This window comes from Marmota monax, unplaced genomic scaffold (genome assembly GCF_021218885.2).
Source record: "Marmota monax isolate L192 unplaced genomic scaffold, Marmota_monax_Labrador192_F-V1.1 WCK01_AAM20220418_F8-fsc00002, whole genome shotgun sequence".
Classification (NCBI taxonomy): Eukaryota; Metazoa; Chordata; class Mammalia; order Rodentia; family Sciuridae; genus Marmota; species Marmota monax.
Genome location: NW_026693571.1, coordinates 15,012,918 through 15,032,760, shown reverse-complemented (window position 1 = coordinate 15,032,760; position 19,843 = coordinate 15,012,918). Strand labels below are relative to the sequence as shown.

The following is a 19,843-nucleotide window of genomic DNA, read 5'->3' as shown; positions in this document are numbered from 1 at the left end:
TTACTATCATCCCCAACTGGACCTGCAGAACATTGTGCTGGAGGGTCACGGGCCAAATCACTAAGTTCCTACACCAAAACAGAAAATTGTCATGTAATTTTAATTTAAGGAGACTGAATCCAGGAGTGGTCTACCTCTGAGTTAAATTCCAGGCCCCCAATTCCAACTTATTTTAAAATTTTATTTTCACACAAGTTCCCTTAAATTTCTTCAGTGGCAAAAAACTCCCAGTCCTCCTGCTTCAGACTCCAGAACACTGGTATTACTAGCATGTGCCACCACTCCTGATTTCTTAGTGAGGCCATTCTTTTAAGACAATGCAATCACAATTACCAAATACTAGTCTATTAGGAGAAATAAAACATAAGTAACCTTAAGTCTGATTCCTAGAACATGGTAAGCATATTTATTTAACAGATACATGCTGAAACATCTTGGTTAGGGTTCTTAAAAGTATTGTATACCGATATCAAATTTTTTTAAAATATATATTTTTTAGTGTTGATGGACCTTTATTTTACTCATTTATTTATATGTGGTGCTGAGAATTGAACCCAGTGCCTCACACATGTGAGGCAAGCACTCTACCAACTGAGCCGCAACCGCAGCCCCTAAAATTTTTATTATACAAACAAAAGCTGATTTCTTTTCTTTCTTTATTTATTTTTTTCAGTTTTAGGTGATCACAATATCTTTATTTTTATGTGGTGCTGAGAATCGAACCACATAACCCAGTGCCCTACACATGCCAGGCGAGTGCGCTACCATTTGAGCCACATATCCCCAGTCCCAAAAGCTGATTTCTTACAAATCTCTTAACAGCTTTAAGAACCCAGACAAAGCAGAACTGAACATCAAGACCAGATCAGAGGCCCTTTTATTTGTATTAAATCCACAGTTCTTCCTGAACCACACTTGCATCTACAAAATCCACCAACCCTATTTTCCACTTTAAAAATCTCACAAAAGCCAGGTCTGGTGGTACAAACCCATAATCCCAAATACTTGAGAGGTTAAAGCAGGATGACTGCCAAGTTCAAGGCCAGTCCAGGAAACTTAGCATTTCTGAAAATAAATTAAGGGCTAGGATGTGAAGAGCACTCTTATGAAGAGCACTTGTCATGCACAAGACCTTGGGTTCAAATCTAAACCTCCCCCAGACCCCCCCAAAAAACCCAACTGAAAAAACTCCACAACCCTCACAGGGCTAAGTATCCTCAGGTTGAATCTCATTACCTTCATCCCCCCCATCCCTTTTTTGAGGGTGAAGGGTACCAGGGATGGATCTCAGGGGCATTCCAACCACTGAGCCACATCCCTAGCCCTATTTTGAATTCTATTTAGAGATAGGGTTTCACCAAGTTGCTTAGTGTCTGGCTTTGAACTTGAGATCCTCCTGCCTCAGCTTTCCAAGCCCTGTGGGATCACAGGTAATATGCCACTGTGCACGCTCATTACATCAACCTTTTAACTATTCCTAAAATTCTCTCTAGAATAACTACTTTTCTAGCATGTGTGAGGCCCTGGGTTTGATCCTCAGCACCACGTTAAAATAAAGATGATATGGTGGTTCAACTAAAAAAAAAAAAAAAAAAAAAAAAAGGACAAGGCCAGGAGCCAACAAAAAGACAACAACAACAACAAAAACCTAAAGAGCTAGAAAGCAAAACAAGTTCCTATGTTTTTTTTTTTCTTTGTGCTGGGGATTGAACCCAGGGCTTCACACATGCTAGAAAAGCTTTCCTAGGAAAGCACTTCCATTAATACTTTTAAGTACTTTCAAATTTTGTATGACACTAAAATTCTGTAAGGAACTAAATATATCCTCAGTCCAAAGGAATTTTTTTTTTTTTTAAAGAGGGTTGAAGTGGATTAATGTTGCTCAGACAGTCTCTTCAAGCCTTCCTAAGCCTCCCAAGTAGTAGCTGGGATTCCAGTGGCACACCACCACACAACACCTAATTTTAAAAGATAAAGAATAATCTGTCCACTGCAACAATTTAATGCTATTGATACATTCACAGCTCTTAAATGTTTAATCTTCTCTTTCACTTAATCTATCAGAAAAATTTATTCACTAAGGACAGGAATCAAACTGCATGGAAATAAATATACATATTGGTTATATTTTTTCCCAACTCTGATCTTTGATAAAACACTTGTACATCCAGCCCTGTATTTATTATAACCCCACGTACTAGACATACAAAAAAATGATGATTCCTAGCCCTCAGATGTGAAAGTTTTACCATGTGACCAATTAATGCTTTAAGCCATCTGGTTTACATTTTGTTCTAGATTTTCTTTAACATATCTATTAGCTACATTCAAATAAGCCAGAGTGAGTTTAGTAGATCTTCACTTTGCAGTCCTATAGATTCTGCCTTGTCTTCATCCACTAGAAGATTCTCAGTGGCCAGAGTTCTAACATATGCTCAAATGTGCAAGATTAGAAAACTTCTTTTCCTGGTTATTTCAGATTAAAGATAAACACTTCCTCCTTTTTAAAGACAGAATACAGGGCTCACTGATAACAAAGTAGACCCACTTACAAATGACTTATCAGCCCACTCCTCCAGCCTTTGGTAAATGGAAGTATGACACTGCTATTTCTGCTGGCTACTTTGAGTTTAATACCAGTCAGGTATGCTAGGTAGTGGCCTCTGAACGGAGAGTTGGCAGGGTTATGAGTAAACATGGGAATGAGAAGGTGGGCAGCCAGCCCCGCCTGACTAGTCAAAGCTCTTGCTCAGTATAACAACTATTTCATTATTCCAGTAATAATGTAACTCTAAAACAGGCTTGGTGGTTCAGGCCTGTAATTCCAGCAATTTGGGAGGCTGAGGCAGGAAACTTAGACAATGTCTCAAAATAAAAAGGATTGGGATGTAGCTCAGTTGGAGAGAGCCGAGTTCAAAGAAACCCCCACAAAACAAATAAGAAACCCTACAATTCTGTATTCCTTGATTGTGATCATATAGACATAAAACTATGGCTGCTATGTTGACTACACCTGTAGAACAGCAGCTCTACAAATAACTTAAAGGGTTGGGGATGTAGCCAGTGGTAGATGATTCAATTTTTTACTACCAAACAAAAACAAAAAACCCTAATTTTATTGTGAATCAATTATAATGCAAATTTAACATTTTTTTTAAATTTAGATATTCTCTTAAATTAAGAAATTTCAGAAGAATTATTCAAGGGATTAGGGGTGGTACATACCAACAGGAAGAAATGCAATGCTTGCCAAAAATTCACAATTTAATATATACTGAATGAGTACACCATAAAATATGTGAAAATCTGCTGGTGAATACAAATCCTATCAGTTTCAGTTGTTTGAAGAACTCCTATATAAACAGACATAAAGGCCCCACCCATTCTGGCACTGACTTTAGGGGGAGATAAAATTAATCCCCTAAATTTTATTTATGTTTTTTCAGTGTCTGTTGGCAATCTTTAAAATAGGCACTCAATAAACTTGATATAAAAAAAACCCACTTTTAAGCATGTAGCAAATTGGAATAATTGAAGAAAGCTTCAAAACTAGAAGATGTTTCAAATTTTTCCTTACAAAACTGAGAAACTAAATAAAAGATCCAAGAGAATACAAGTCTATAACTGTGCTTTAAATATTTCAATTTATGGGAAAGCTCTATTGTTGGAGTTCCTATTTTAACTGGTTAAGTTTGTATTCTATACCAGTATGGAATAAAATTGAGATCGTTTACAATATAAAATTCAAACTGGGTGAAACATTGATAAGAATGAAGACTAATTATAGAATGGTTTTGTTATAGAAAAAAAATCTTTGCCAAAGAAAAGCATTCTGAATGCAAATGTTAAAGCATCTGGGCTAAAATAGTCATTCCTACACTAAAAAAAAAAAAAAAAAAGAGAGACTATTCTCCATTTAACAGGATATGTTCTAAGCTTATTTTCTTTTGCAAAACTGGTTCTAGAGACAGGAGTCAATAGAGGATATGAATTTAAACCTTACTAGCCTCCAAAGAACTGCCATCTTCATAACATTAACAGATGGATATCAAACAGCTAACAATTTTTTAAAATATACCTATTTAATAGTTCTGCCCCCCAAAACAATTTGATCAATAAAATATTTTAAGAAACTATACAATTCAACAATATTGGGATTATAGGTATGCACCACCATGCCTGGCCTTGAACTATTTTTGTTGATGGACTCGACAGGGAAAGATAAGGGATGATGATGTTGCCCATAAGATTTATTGGCCTGCGCAAAGAAAGCATGAAATCAGCCCTAAGTAAAATGTTCAACTTCTTGTGTAGCTTAAATAGAGATAACACTGAAAGACACCCAAGTGAAGAGTCAATTAGAAAAGTACATATACACTTTAGGTTGGGGAGAACATGCTAAAAATAAACATTATCACTATATAAATACTCCAAGTCATTAGAATTGGTGAGTGTGTTCTGGATTTACAGAAAAAGTCCTAATAGTAAATTCTTAATTCAACATTAAGAAATGGATCTGGCACCCTGAAAATTAAAAGCAAAACCAAAAAACAAACTTTAAGGCTGGAGATGTAGCTCAAGCGGTAGCGCGCCTGGCATGCGTGCGGCCCGGGTTCAATCCTCAGTGCCATATAACAAAGATGTTGTGTCCGCCCCAAACTAAAAAAATAAATATTAAAATTCTCTCTCTCTTAAATCAAACAAACAAACAAAAAACAACTTTAATAAAAAGCAGTGATCAAACTATATCTAGTATGAATAGTTCAAGTAAGTACAACTTTGCTACAATAAACATCACAGGAAGAAAAGAGCAAATATCTTTCTTTTTAAGATGGGGAAGAACAGCCCCTAATGCTTGACATGTAAATATACTCTCAAATATTCAAGATACTAAAAATTTGAAGAAAATTCATTCCAAATACTTCTACATTTTTTTTAAGAAAAAACTAAATGCAAAAAAAAAAAAGAAAAAACTAAATGCTTTTCACTTTCAAAAAATATTATATACTAGATAAACAAAATAGTAAATAACAGCCAAACCACCACAGGTAGATTAACTCTATGTGAAATGTTTGGAACCAGAAGTATTTTGATTCCGTATTTTTGAACATCTTCCCTAACCCTAAACACATTTAGGGGATGGGTCCCCTCCCAAGTCGGAACACAGAATTCATTTACTTTTCATATATATAAAACCTATGGGTAATCTGATACATTATTAGTGATACCTGCATTTTGACTGTGACCTATTACATGAGATTGGGTGTGGAATAATACACTTGGTGCCATCATGTGGTGCTCAAAAAGTTCTAAATTTTAGAGCACTTCAGATTTCTAATGCTTAACCTGCATCTGAAAAACTTTTCCCGCAGCTATCCATTAATCAATAAATGGGTTCTTATAGGCTAGATCATGTCCCATAGCATTCATCTGCCAACCCTATGATCACCCAAACCTTTATTAAATGGCAGTCTATTTTAATATCATCTACAAACATTATACCATCTACAAAGTCATATACTTTGTTATAGATTAGAATCAAGCCCAGTCTGATAAGAACATTTTCCCAGATTCCAAAACTTGTAAGTTGTACTGTTTAATTGGGGAACAAAATCAGAAACTAAAAAGACTTGGGCAACTTTAGTTCCTCTTTATTTACGAAGCACATGAAAAACAAAGTCCATTTTAAGGTTAAAAAGTTATCTCCAGGGCTGGGGTTGTAGCTCAGTGGTAGAGAGCTTGCCTAGCATGTGTGACACACTGGGTTCGATTCTCGGCATTGCATATAAATAAATAAAATAAAGGTCCATCAACAACTAAAAAAATATTTAAAAAAGCTATCTCCAAATCAACTTATTCCCCCCTTTCCCATACAAAGGATAAAAATACAAATTTCAAAGTATACTATTAAAATCCCAGTGCATCTTACATAAACATTGCTAATACTCAAAAGACAGCATTATGAAGTAAAGACATGAGTATATTTCCCACCACATAGTATCAGTCTAAAGTCTCACTTGTAAACTAACTCAGGCCAACTATTTCTTCATCTATAAAATAGGAATGTCTATTTTAACACAAGTTTTGAGACAATGAGACTTAAAGTACTGACCTAGCACATAATGCACTTAACAAGTAGACCCTATATACACTGCCTATCTTAAAAGGTAAGATTTCCTAGGTGAAGCCCACAATTAACTTCTTTATTACACAAGAGCAAAACCTGTTTTGTACACAGACCACAAATACTAGCCATAGATCATTTAAATCTTTGGGCCATGTGATAAATCATTAGGTTGAGCTGTCTAAAATGCCTGCTAAGCATCTAAATGCGTATTACTACAATCAGTGTGAAAACTATTGACATTATTCAAATTCTTATATTTATTTACCAAGTTACCTATTTACTAAGCATATTTGAAACAAAAAAAACCTTAAGAAAAATATTTAGTAATATTTTTTATATTTATTTTTTAGTTGTAGTTGGATACAATATATTTTATTTATTTTTTAAAATATATATATATTTTTAGTTATAAGTGGACACAATGTCTTTAATTTTACTTTATGTGGTGCTGAGGATAGAACCCAGTGCTTCACACATGCTGGGCAAGCGCTCTACCTCTGAGCCACAACCCCAGCCCCAGTAACTTTTTAAATAAAAGAATTTAATGATGGTTTGGCCCAAATACTGGAAATGATTTCATTCATTATAAATACTAAACGTCATATAAAGCTGAACTAAAATATATGAACATACTATACATTTGAATTAAGAACTCTAAAAAATTATTCAAGAAATAATTTTCTTGCACACTGACATTTATGAATAACCATGACTGCTAGCATTATCATTCCTTTAGAATGCAAAGTATAATTTCAGATAGTTAATGCTATCTGAAATTATCAGCTATTTATTCTCATAATTTTAGGCTCATTATTTTCTAAATACCTTATTTTCCAAATTCTCTATGTTCAAGTCATTTCTGAAGTAATAGATGTAAAATTAAGCTAATAAACATGTATTTAAATATACTTTAAATTCAACATAGAAAAATAACCTAGGTAAAATGTACTAAGGCTCAAAGTAAAATGTCTTTTAAATATAAAACAGCTTTTTTAGACCTTACCACTTTTCTCTCTTGCCTTTTAAATAGTGGCCGATGATATGCCAGTGCTTACCTTGGAGATATCAAATAGTTTTCATGACAATATTATCCCCAGAGAATGGGGGGGGGGGGGAATAAATCATTACAGATGTTCTTCGTTGTAGTTTTTCCCTTTCTCCAAATGTGACTGTAGTCCTGGGTGACTGGTCAGTCAATTATTTGGACACGACAAACCAAAGAATTTTACATCCTCGGCTTTGGTGAATAGTTTGGAAAGTACATAAAGTCTGGACAATGACCAAATTGTCTTTGGTCTATGCCCATGATTTTCCAAACAAAATTTTCCTTCTATAATCTGGAGCTCTAAGGATGTCATCTCATCAGAGCTACAGGCAGACATGTGCACTGGATCTACAGGGGGAAGCCAATTGCCAAAGAAAAAGGGACTGCCTGGGCAACAGAGAAAACAAAGCAGACTTGGCATAAAGATGTGCAATAAGTCCCTGCAATTGTAGGCACTAGTTCCTACAGCTATTCCTTTGATCATTAACCACCATTAAATTTCCTTCTAATAAGTGGCTTATTTAATCTCAGTTATACCAAGAAGGAGGAAAAATAGAGCAGGAAAAGAGTGCTACCTGGCACCCTTTACCAAGGATCTTTTTTTTTTTGCTAAAACAATGTAATGTTTGAGTATTGCTAGAAACGTGGAAGAAATATAAATTAAGCAAAGTCTCAAAATGTAATTAAGAGGAACAAGAAGTCAGGCACCTTGGCTAATAAACAGTTTTATACCACAGAAACTAAAGGTTAATTCCACTTCTGAAATGAAAAGTGCAATATTAACCTATGAACTAAAATTTTGCCATGAAATCATTTATTGATTCATATGAACATTGCCTTTTGGGTGCCAAGCATGTTAGGCTTGAAAATACTAAGGTAAGTAAAATAATGAACAACTTACCTCCTCAAATAAACTAAACTAAGCTAACAAAGCAAAAGAAAAAAATATGCATATACATGCTACAAGCTTAAAACAACAAATATACAAATGAATTCTAAATTCTGAAAAGGTAACCAGTAATTTTGCCTGGTTTAAAATAGTGACATTTCAGTTGGGTTGACAGGAGGAACAAGCATATAGTCAGTCAAAGAAAAAAAGCAAAAGCAAAAGCAGCATTAAGCTGAGAAACTGAAGTCAAGGGTATGGAAGCACAGATTTTAAAAATTTGCTTGAACAAGTATTATAGTTTGATAAACCATAGACACAGGACACAGTAAAGGAGTGGTTGGAAAGGTTGATTAGGGATGAAAAAAAAGTCATATCAAAGACTACTCCAAAGGCAAATGGAAGACACTAATAAAGACAAATCAGGTTTGAATTTTTAATGTACTGGCCATAGTACATGAGAAGTGCTTCTTTTTTAACTTTTAAATTAAATCATGTCCTAAAGCACCTGCGTAGATGCTTGATCTAAAATTTAACACTTTTATTGTACTTCCTTTATGTTTTAAGAGGGATAGTAACGAGGTCTTCTAAAATACCTCTCAGATCGGCTTCCCCTTTCTCAGGAATAAACAATCTCAATTTCTGGGGGGTGGGGAGTGGTGGTACTGAGGATTAAAACCTTCAAATGCCAGACCCAAGCATTCTACTACTGAACTACATCCCTAGCACTTTTCCCCCTCATATTTCTGAGACAGGGTCTAAGTTGCCCAGCCTGGCTTCAAATCTGAGACCTGTCCTCCTGCTTTACTCAGTTTAACATCACAGTCCTTTGAAAATGGGAAAGGAACAATTGAGTTCGCCTGTAGGACACATTGCTTCAGTAGAACCACATATAATATATGCCAGACAACTCAGAAAATAGGACTAAGTTTCAAAAAGGCTCCACATTGAAGACGTATTTAAGAATGAATATATATATATATAAATATTAAAAAAAGAAAGCCAATTGAGAAAACAATTTTATATTCCATTGTTCAAAAGAAAACTATTTGAAGAAGTTGAGAACAATTTCCAATGAAGCATCTTTTCAAATAATTTTTAAAGACATTAGAGTCTAAAATTTTCACAGGCTTACTAACAAAAACAATTTACAAAATTATCTGAAGAACTGAAATTGCCAGCTCACTGCTCCAGCAGAGGGTGAGTGGCTAGGTCCAGAAAGAACAGCTCTCACATGGCACCTGTAAAATTTTCATACTCTGCTGACCATACCTCCCCCAAGGAGAAGAGCATTATTCAGATGAGTTCTTTGCTAACTATTAAGACCACTCAAACAAAGTTAGTATGGAGACTAACCAATTCTAGTTGTTATTGCTTCACTCATCTTGAAGGAACACTAAAAATGACCAACAAAATACAATTAGGGTACAATGCTAAGAAACTGTACTGCTTATAAAAAAGATAACTCTTTCCCCACAATGTTCTTTTTAGAGAAATTTTCTCATTTTAGGATCAGCTTTCTCTGTCTGAACTGCTTCTTCTAAAATTTTCGGCACAACCCAATGTGAGAATCCAGCCCTTTTTACCCCTTTGGAAAAATGCTACTTCCTTTTAAAAACCTGGAAGATCTAAAGAAAGTCATAAATCACTCTACCTTTTTCTAATCTAGGTATGATCCTCAAAGCTCTCATGTGTTCTTAGTTCACCTCAACAGATTCACAAATCTCAACTGTCTGCCTATTTCCTGAAGACCTAGTGGACAGCCTGGCAAAAATCAAGACTGAATTCGGCAGATTTGTTCACCAACAAAATCTATTTAATGGGCAACCAACAGGTACAACTTATTCTCATATGGACATATATGTTTATAAAAGTAATGGATTTCACCACATTTTTATCCTGAAAACATTTCTTTCGTGGGATTTCTACGAGAATGTATATAAACAGTTTAGAGGAAGAGCTTTCCTGTGATTATGATGGGATGCAAGATCTTTGATTTCCGGAAGTAAAATATAAACAGGCTGACAGACATTGAACTAAAAGTCTAAATATAATGCTATGTTTTGTGCTTCTCTACTCTATTATTTCTCTTATTCAATGATGCGTGGCACTAGTAGTTATGTGACCAACTATAGACCATAAGAATAGCAGGCCAAGCTACTGAAAATATTAGTCTATCCTAGGCAACTTAGCAAGACTCTGACTTAAAAAAAAAAAAAAAAAGGGAAGGAAAAGAGAGGGGGAAAAAAAAAAGGTCCCTATCATCATCAGACATACAAGAATTATTTGTGAATAATGAAGCTATAAAGCAGCCATGTCAGGTAAGCCTTTATTAAAGCTTAATGCCTGTCATTTGAGTTTCTTGAGCATTTACAGACTTACTTTCAATGACAAACATTATTTGTATATCAGATCAACATAACCCAAAGACATTAATGAAAACCAAGTTTCTATCATCAACCCTGCTACTGAAGTATAATTCTGCAAACAATATCCTCTCCATAGTTCTATCATTTCCTCGAAGCTTATCAAAACTTAAATGATACAATTATAGCGGTAAGAGCAAGTTTATGGACTCTTCCCCTACTGCCAGGGTGTTCCACAATCATTTATTATCCTAATTCTATGTTATCCATCTTGCACTTCACTCCATCAGAGGACTGAATGAGGTCATGCAGATTTCCCATCAGCACTTTTACCATTACTGAAAATTAGTTCTTTATTAATTTTCTATTTTTTTTGGTACCAGAGAATGAACCCAAGGAGCAGTCCACCACTGAGTCACATCCCCAGCCCTTTTTTGTATTTTATTTAGAGACAGATTCTTGCTGAAATGATTAGGGGGCCACTATATTACTGAGATTGGTTTTGAACTTGTGGTCATGCTGCCTCAGCCTCGATAGCCACTGGAATTACAGGTATGCATCACAGCACCCAGCAAAAATTAATCTCTTGTATTAAGGAGTCATTTTTTTCAGAAGTAAATTGGACTTGACTTAAAAACCACTTTTCTGATTCAGTACTAAAACAGCCTTTAGCTGGGTGTGGTGATGCACACCTGTAATCCCAGTGGCTCGGGAGGCTGAGACAGGACGATCGCCAAGTTCAAAGCCAGCCTCAGCAAAAGTGAGGTACTGAGCAACTCACTGAGACCCTCTCTCTAAATACAAAATAGGACTGGGGATGTGGCTTGGTGGTTAAGCATTCCTGAGTTCAATGCCCAATACCAAAACCAAAACCAACAGCCCTTACCTCAAAGCTTTATTCTGGATCAAATGAGGGCATGTATGAGAACAAAGTGGAATACATGCTGTGATAAGGAAATTTTGAAATTTGAGAATTTACACTCAGCTGACCATTCAGCAGACAATAAATGCTATAACTCAGACAGGTGCAATGGTACACACCCATAATCCCAGACAATAAGGAGGCTGAGACAGAGAATTTCAAGTTTGAGGACAGCCTCAGCAAATAAGTAAACTTAATGAAATACTGTCTCAAAACAAAAAAGGGCTGGGGATGTAACTTGGTGGTAAAGTGCCTCTGGGTTCAATCCCCAGTACCAAAAAAAAAAAAAAAAAAATCAAAAGCTTTAACTGTTCATGTAAAGATCAAATTTATCATAATTTTTATTAGCTTTTAATGAAACTTCTGTATATCATGTATAGGAACAAATATCCAGGAAGGAGGACTTCTCAGAAATATATGGTTACTAGCAGCTATTTCAACAGGATACTTAGCAAAAACTCTTTAAGATATTAACAATTTTCACAGAACTCCTGATTTCAGAAACACAATATTCAGCCCCTTTAAAATTTTTTGGGGGGCTGAGGTTGTGGCTCAGTGGGAGAACGCTCGCCTAGCACACGTGAGGCACTGAGTTCAATCCTCAGCACCACATAAAAATAAAGGAATTGTGTCCACCTACAACTAAAAATGTATATATATAATTTTTTGGGGGGAGTGGGTACTGGAGATTTAATTCAGGAGTACTCGGCCACTGAGCCTCATCCCTAGCCCTGTTTTATATTTTATTTAGAGACAGAGTTCTGAGTTGCTTAGTGCCTTGTTTCTGCTGAGGCTGGCTTTGAACTTGTGATCCTCTTGCCTCAGTCTCCTGAGCCACTGGGATTACAAGCATGTGCCACCTAGCTTGGTTAAAATCCATGTTATTTGTAATTTCTTCTGAGAAATCCTGAAAGTTTCTTTTATCTTAGGGATTAACAGGTTCTGCACAATGTCTCATTACATCACTGATGAGGCATTAACTTCCTGTTTAGTCCTAATTATAGGTCAGATAAATTCTATTCATTAGACAAGATACCAAGAATGGCTTGAATGAATAATACAATTTTCTTTCTTTAGATCACCCTGAAGGTAAGCCACTTTATTCAAGCTGGGCCTGGTGGAATGCATTTGCAGTCCCAGTAAGAGAGGACTGTGTGAACCCAGGAATTCAAGGTCAGCCTGGGTAAACAGAGAAGACATAGTCTCCAAAAACAAAACAAAAACAAAACAACACAACAACAATAACAAAAAAACCCACCAGTCTTATCTGAGACCCTCTTATCTGGACTGGACCAAGACAGTAAGTCAAAATTAGGTTCTAAGCTTTACTCCTTGAAACCTAATAAAGCACTTCATGGACATGAAAAACCAAAAATAATCATCAATTTAGTGGTAGAAAATATGCTAATTATACATTAGCCATATTATAAAAAAGTTAGGATAACATGAATAAATACCTTGAAACAAGTTAACAAAGAAATTATGAATCACCAATGAGATCCCAAAGGTTAAATAGGACAAATTCAGCCATGAAAATTTGGGTCAAAGTCTCTGAATGATACAAAATAAGATTAAGATGAAAGTGTAGCTGGAAGATACAATTCAGATGTTTAAACAAGGCATAAAAATACTTCACTGAAATCCCAGCAGCTCCGAAGGCTGAAGCAGGAAGATCACAAGTTCAAAGCCAGTCTCAGCAACTCAGTGAGACCCCCGCCTCTAAATAAAATATGAAGAAGGGCTGGGGATATGGCTCAGTGGATAAATGTCCCTGGGTTCAATTCCAGGTACCAGAAAAAAACAACAGTTCATTGAACTTTTCCCCTCCCCATATAACAAGGCCAAGACACCGTTCTGAGAATAAATCTTATTAAGAAAACTGGCTAGTAAGACATTAATGTATCTGATAATTATACTATTCAATACTGATGTAAGATCATTGCTATGGCAGCAAGACCAAATCAAGACAAAATTTCCAGTTAGAGAATAAAAACAGTTTAATTTTGTCAATTTCAAAACACTGATTTGTTTTGGCAAGGGGAATCAAGTACTTGTAAAAGAAAAGCCATACAGTAACAATGACAAAGTAGTACAGTAGTTTAGATAAACCTATCTTTAGTAATAAGCAAACCTTGTATGAACATCAAGATTCCCCTTAACTTCTTTTAAACATTACTAACACATTGTTGAAAGTGAAGTTGTACAAAGTTTATATGTTTGTTTTCTCCAAAGAGATTCTCCTGGGTAACGAGTCTTCCTCATTTTTCATCCCCTGGGACTAGATAATCATGCCCAACACTGATTAAGCATTAAGCCCCAGTTAATATTGATTAGATTATTATCCTCTACAACTGGGGTTCTTAATTCAGAATAAGAGGGGTTTCGGCATCACCTAGAAATCATTTCAAAATTGTTTTCAGACAAAATGATTCAGTTAAGCTCAAAACTCTATGTAGCTATTCTTTAAAAACTGAGCATTCTGAAATTAAAATCCAACTGTTAAAACCCACACATACAATATACAGTCGGATTTGTATACACTAATAGAAGCTGCTATTTTAAAACTAGTACAAAAGTCAATCTAGGATTTAAGAATTTGAACATTTAGTTTCTTCAACAGAAAGAAATCATTATAGCAAAATGCTTTTGAAAATCCTCAAGAGTTTTATCTTGGATAACAAGTTGCACCTGAACTTAGAACTGACATACAGTTTTTCCCAATGCTAGCAAGAGTATTCAACTTTACATCTATGTGATTAACAAAAACTAGAATTAGTAGCAGATGAGCCACAAGAATGAAAGAGAGGGATAGTATCAGCCACCATTTTTCAAATTAAACAATGAGGTTATTATATGATCACATCACTCAGTTAAGCACCTATCCTGCATAGTAAGCCAGCTGTAAAACCACCTTAGGACCATATAAAAGAAACATTCTCAAGACTCAAGTGCATCCAGCTTATAGACTGGTAGACTGGTTGAGGACAGAAAGTGTATTTTGCTCACTTTAAGATGCCTCTAACACTTAACTGACACGTGGAAGTTTCTAGCACTTAAAAAATTAAACTCACTCCTTTCATATATTCTTTTTTTTTGTTTTTTTTGGGGGGGAATTTTTTTAATATTTAATTTTTTTTTTAAGTTTTCAGCGTACACAACATCTGTTTGTATGTGGTGCTGAGGATCGAACCCGGGCCACACACATGCCAGGCGAGCACACTACCCCTTGAGCCACATCCCCAGCCCCCTATATTCTTAATACACCAATCAGTTATAACTAGTTATAGTAGTGAAATCCCCATTTTTAAAATATCAAATGGGTAAGAGAAGCTTACTTCAGGTGGAAATCTGATTTGAACCTTAGTTACTAGCTATGGGACTAGATAAGTAACTTAACCTGTCTCTAGCCTGTTAACCTCATTTATAAAATGGAGCAAATACTCAAAGTTAGAAAGTGTTCAATATATAGTAAAGGCTTTTATCAGTAGCAGGTATATGCAAAGTAAACCTTTTAAAATGACAAAACCCAATAGATCATTTACAAGTGTAGTAGTTAAGAGAACACTAAGGAACCAAATGACCTGGGTTTTGATCCCAACTCTGCAACATATGAAATTAGGCATTTTCCCCTCAGCGTCTGTAACAGTTTTCTGATTTCAAAATAGAGATACAAGTGCACCTACTTCCTTGTTTTAAATTAGTTAATACAAGTTTTGTTTCAAATAGTTATACTGTAAATTATGAAAACATGAGTTTTCTTTTAGGTTTGGTTCATGTTTGATTTTGGGTAAAGTTTACAAATATCCTCAAAACATATGTACTGCAGTCATTTTGTTTAATGGGAGTGGTACAATTACCTATGGCCCCAAACACCAATCATTTTGGAGTTCCCACTTTTTTGGTTTTCGTTGCCTAATAGACCTACTTAAAACCACAATACAGGTTGGTACAGATAAAAATTACAACAAAAGACAAAGGGTAAGATTATTTGATTGGTCTAAGAAATAGCCATACTAAAAAATCATACTGAAGGAAAAAAAATTGTTCTATGGCTTGATCAAACAAATTATTAAAGGTTCAAAGTATTCCAGTAATATATTTGTGAAGAATATAAACATATCTCAATATCTGTCTTGGGGCACTTCAGATACAAATAAATTCAAAGTAGGTGAAAGCACAACAAAAATCATACTGATACCAATGGTTAACTTGATTCCTTAAGAGGAAGGTTAAAAGAAAAAGAAACCCCTTCAGAATTGTCCCCTCAATAAAACTTTTTGGACCTGGGAATATTTTTTAAAAGCTTCACATGTGGTATATCAAACCACAAACAAGTTAAAACTTTCTACAGGTTGGATCAACCATGTCCCAGAAACACTGGTTCTCCAATTTGGAAAGTGTTTTATGTCAAGACTCAGTCTTATATAATTCTTTATAATAGTTTGAACAAGAGATAAGCTGGTATTAATTGCTAGACTAGAAATCATAGTTAAAAAACAAACCAAACCTGTTCATGTGATTTATACACTGATATTAAAAAGCAATAGTATTCTTTTGTAACTATTAAGAGTGACATGCCAGAGGCCTGTTCAAAGCCACACAGTAACCCATGTGTCCTCAAAAATACCTAGAAACTTAAGATTTCTTTTTACTGCTGGCATCCCAGTGTCTAGAACAGTGCCTAGAAATCTATTAGGCACACAAGAATTTATTGTTAATATATAACAAATACCCATCTAATAAAGACACATGGATAAATCTGCTCCGAGCTAAAATTCTAATTGAAGCATTTCTCCTCAATGGTCACTCTATCATTATGTTACTGCCTCTCTAGAGTTTTTAAATCATTAAAGTAGTGTCACAGCAGCTGGGTATCACCTGTAAAAGAAAAAAAATCAATGAGACCTTCCTTCAAAGTGTTTTATTCCACACGGATAAAAATGTGAGATTATTCTCCACTGTAGTGGCCTGAACTACTTCCAGACAAAAAATTTTGATTTGTACTGAATATTATGTTCTCAAGTATGCTGTAAAATAAAACTAGGATCCTATGTAAGTTTGCCCTCTGGTCACTTAAAGGTTATTATTTAAAAATAATCTTTAAAAGTCTTAAATCCTAAAAAGGTCTTCTTCCTTTCCTTTGCTGTCATTTCAAAAAACACAGGTATTCTGCATCGACCCATAGTGACAATACAATTTCAGCATTAGTTATCTTAAGAGTTAAGATTTCAACTTTCATCAAACAGCAGTTTTGCCAATCAAACTCCAAAGTTATATTTAGTAAATGCAAATTAAGCAGCACTGAGCCTGTTTTGGTAAAGTCAAATCCTTGCCATTCCTTCTGTAGAATTCTCTTTATAAAGTATCCTATCAAAACCAAAGTTTTATCCTAAAACCTCCCCTTGTGTGCTATCTTCTAGTAAGGCTGAATTTATTCCATGACATTTTTTTCAAGTTAGCTGTAAATACTCCACCCTCCTTGATTGTGCAAGAACCAAATACAGCACACATACACAAGTTACACAAAAGGTAAATACAGTCTGAGAGTATGAATTTAAGTAAATTTCGAGCAGTGGGTCTCAGAGCAGGGTCCAATCCGATATAAAACTTAACACTTAACAAAGAATATTATTTCATATTATTACAAAAGGAGATGCCGGAAAGGGCCTGAACCAGTTAAAGCAGCCGCCATCTTAAAATGCGGGACAGAAGTTAGAGCAAGAAAATGAGACTAAACCACCGGAGGTGGAGGTTCCGCTCACCCCCAGAGCTTTGAGAAATCCTAGCCTTTTCTCAACTTAGATCGATAATTTACTATCAAACCACATTTCAAGCAGCGAAACAATCCTTCTTATAGCTGTTATTAAATGGGCAGAAGCAAAAAATAGGTACACCTAGTTTCCCTTTACTGCCATCCCCCCTTCCAAGCCAAAAGAAAAAGGGAGCTTCCAGAGGCTTTTACATCAGTTCCCGGTGCCTCGGAAAATTAGCTTCGGGTGCAAGCTGCAACTACAAAACATAGGAAGTGGCAACACTGTGTCAGTCCACCTCCTCCCAACCATACTCATTCTTGTGTAACCTTTCCTGAGTCGACCAAGTTTCATTCACTTCAGCAGGCCAGAGTTCCACCCTGACCCTCAGTAAAGTTCGGGACTCACAGCTCTCCTCATTTCTTAGTTTACTACCTTTTCTTTTCCCCTCGAGAAAGCCTAGAGCCTTTATCTTAGAACTAAAAAAATTTTTGAAGAACCAAGAATACGAAGCATCGTGACATCTGCTGGAACGTCTCTCCGCAATTCCAACACCTTAATCGGACTCTGAGTAGAAAATCGAAGCGCCTCAAGTCTCTTTTTCTCGCTCACAATCAGCACCGATTCCAATGAGACATAGAATAACACCTCGCTTGCCACAAGTGTTCTGTTCCCCAGTCTCAAACCTCATTTCATAAAGCATATCTTCTTTTTCCACCTCCCAATGAAAGAAGTAACCCCAAGAGGTATTTTCAGAGTTATACGTCCCTTCCACCCCCACGATTTCCTCCGGGCCCAGGTCTTCCTTTCCTCCCACGACCCCATTCCTTTCAGTCCCAACAATATACCTTATTAATCCGTTTCAGCGCCATAGTCTGTGCTTTTCGTCTGGCTCCTCACTATCTCGGTGTGTGCTCAAAGGTCCGGCCAAAACTCTTGATTATCCGGGCGGCGGGGAAGGATTGTCTCTTCGTCTCACACCGCTGTGCCAGACACAGGCGCCTTTTTGCAAAAACGGAGCAGATCAGCACTTGCACTGGCCCCGGAGAGACCCTGAAGATTCCAGGTCCCTTAAAACGGTCGCGATCCGGGGTGGGTGGGGTGGCAAAGCCACCAACAGCCTCTATGCCGTGCTTCGGACCGAAGTGGGGGCGAAGGTGACGGGAAGAACGGAGGGGTGGCTACAAGTTTAACTTCCCGGTCTCTCCAAAGGAAGAGACCCGGGTGGGTGAGGAGGAAGCGTAGGAGAAAGGGGTGGGTGCGGGGCAGGGTCCGGAGCCCAGCAGAGGAGGAGCCGGGGCCTAGTCGGCGCTATGCCGGCGTCACTAGGGCAAAGAAAGGCAAGGGGGGAGGGGGAAACAGGAGTCTCCGGACTGACGCCGGGCTTCTTTCGGTTTCGGCTCGAAGGTTTGGCCGGGGTAGAAAAGGAAATGAAGAAATAGACTTAATGTGTGTTCCTCTCCCCGAAGCTATAGCTATTCAGTGTCGCCCCTGACGCCACCGTACACTCCGCCTTCCAGCGCGCTCGCGCGCGCGCCCGCCTAGCCACCACCACCGCCACGCGCCCGTGCTGCCCCTGAAGCTCCGGCTTAGGCGCGAGGACGCGCCCATTCCCCCTCCCCTTTAAGTAGAAGAGGCCCGGGTTTCTCCAGCCTCCCCGCCCTACCCCACCCAACCCAACAGGCTGGCCACTCAAGCCACCCAGGGCCCGTATTTCCCCTCTTACCCGGCCGGCCAGTGGGCCGGCCTCCCTTCCCTTCCCCTAGCTGTCCACACCCACGCGTACAGAGGGGCCGGGGCCTCCCTCAAGCTGCGGCCTCGGCCTCCTCCCCGCGCGGCAGCTGGTGCCTCCCCGGCCCTACGGGGCTCACGCGCACGACACAGCCACAAGATGTCCGCTCTGACGGAACTACTGCCAGCTGCCACGCTCCGCCCCTCCCCCCTCCTCCTGCCTCTTCACCGCCGCGTATCAGTCCGCCAACGCCGCCGTCGCGAGCACAGGATGAATTTAAGGGTGAAGGGGAACGGTTTACTTCCCACGTCCCTGGCCGAGCGAATCTGTGCCACCCCCTTTCCTCGTCCTTTTCGGAACAGCCCCTTCTTACTAAACGGATCTGAGGTTGGACTGGGAGGGCGGGGGACGGAGGCGGGTCATGGGCTGAGGGCGGGGGGAGACGAGTGGCGGAAACAGACTCAGAGAAGCATCGAGAACCGGAAGGAGACCATGGGAGGAAGGTAATGAAAGCAGCAGCTGCGCGGTGCAGTCCCACGCCCCTCCCAACCTCGTCCCCTAGTTTCCTCACTTGGTATTGAGCAGGCGGGTCTCGCGAGAACCTCGTGGCCGGCTAACCGGAGCTGCAGCTCTGCAATGACTTAAGGGCAGTTTTGTGCGCTCTTCCTGACTGGGTCCCGCCCCCAAATCACAAATTATCGCGAGATGCCCTGGGACGCCGGCTGGAACAGGGACAGGTCGCTGCCGGGGAAGCACCGCCCCTGAATGCTTATGCTGGTGGGAGGGAGAGGAAATGGAATTCCCCCGACTGATCTGAGCGCGCGCCGACACATCCCTCGCTCACGCGCCCAATCAGGAATGTGCGGTGGGAGGTACCAGGGATTAACTAGTAGATACCTTTAGTCAAGGTTGAGCGGAGTTTCTGAGGTTTCCGGTGGAACAGGTGAATGGTATTTACTCCCCCTGCTCTCGTGGGCTGGCTACCCAGCGAGAGGAGGCGCCTAGCAAAATAGAA

The 19,843-nt window shown here is 38.1% G+C and overlaps 1 protein-coding gene across 8 annotated transcripts in view; it reads right to left on the bottom strand.

Moving 5' to 3' along the window:
* Positions 1-19,586, bottom strand: part of Ube2d3 (ubiquitin conjugating enzyme E2 D3) — a 31,089-nt gene extending 11,503 nt beyond the window's left edge. For 2 of the 8 annotated variants that reach the window (XM_058583815.1, XM_046459082.2), the window contains exons 1-3: positions 19,400-19,552; positions 17,945-18,098; positions 5-68 (exon numbers count right to left, since the gene is read on the bottom strand). In XM_058583815.1, coding sequence (XP_058439798.1) covers positions 5-68; positions 17,945-17,968 — 88 coding nt within the window. In that variant the 5' untranslated portion in view covers positions 17,969-18,098; positions 19,400-19,552. The other 6 variants (XM_058583819.1, XM_058583820.1, XM_058583818.1 and 3 more) reach the window with 6 other exon arrangements.
* Positions 19,587-19,843: the final 257 nt, after the last annotated feature.